Raw genomic sequence first — 730 nt, 5'->3', positions numbered from 1 at the left:
GCCTTGGCGGACACCGGCGCCGAGTTCAAACGGGGTCAAGGGTTTACCGTTGAGAAATATGTAGATAAGCGTATTGGAGTAAAACGTCTTGATCCATGTGCGGAAGGTGTGACCAAAGTTGAAGTGGGTCAACACGATATCCAGTACCGTCCAAAGGACGCTGTCAAAGGCTTTAGCAAAGTCGAGGAGCACTGCGCCGGCTTGTGTAGTCTTGTTTAGTTGGCAATAGTGTTGTAAAGTGGTGAATTCGAACAAGGCTTGATGAATTGAACGCCCAGGGACAAAGCCATGCTGGTCGGGATGCAGGATGGTAGCCTTGCCAAGACGGTATGAGAGAATCTTGGGGCCAAGTTTAGTATCGGCGTTGAGTAGAGTGAGTGGGCGGTGGTTGCCAGGCTCTAATCTTGGACCGTCTTTGTAAAGCAGGAATAGTTGTGCCCGACGTTGAAACTTGGTCATGCGTTCTTTGTCAAGCTGGTTGGTGTAGCAAACTTCAAGAACACGTGCCCAGTTGTGAGGGTCTGTAAGGTAAGGTAGTATTCCACGGGTAGTCCGTCCGGTCCTGGAGCTTTGTTTTTGGCCGTCTTGATGAGCGGAAAGTAGAAGTCATTGGCTGTGAGTGGTGCTTCCATGGCACGGCGTTGGGTAATAGTGAGACGGCTCGTTGTCTTCGCCAGGATCGAGCGCAAAAGGGATCTGTTGAAGGTTCGACGGGGACAGTGAATGTCGC

The 730-nt window shown here is 51.1% G+C and overlaps 1 protein-coding gene across 1 annotated transcript in view; it reads right to left on the bottom strand.

The window, feature by feature from the left end:
- Positions 1-455: 455 nt before the first annotated feature.
- H310_14624 (hypothetical protein) overlaps positions 456-730 on the bottom strand; it is a gene marked incomplete at both ends in the record, with an annotated part of 2,433 nt that continues 2,158 nt past the window's right edge. Inside the window, one exon of the mRNA XM_008882520.1 lies at positions 456-613. Within this exon, the coding sequence (XP_008880742.1) occupies positions 456-613 (158 nt within the window). The remainder of the gene's footprint in view (positions 614-730) is intronic.

The sequence above is a fragment of the Aphanomyces invadans genome (assembly GCF_000520115.1).
Source record: "Aphanomyces invadans strain NJM9701 unplaced genomic scaffold supercont1.77, whole genome shotgun sequence".
Lineage (NCBI taxonomy): Eukaryota > Oomycota > Saprolegniomycetes > Saprolegniales > Verrucalvaceae > Aphanomyces > Aphanomyces invadans.
Note: the sequence above shows the minus strand (reverse complement) of the source record. Positions and strands in the feature narration are given on the sequence as shown.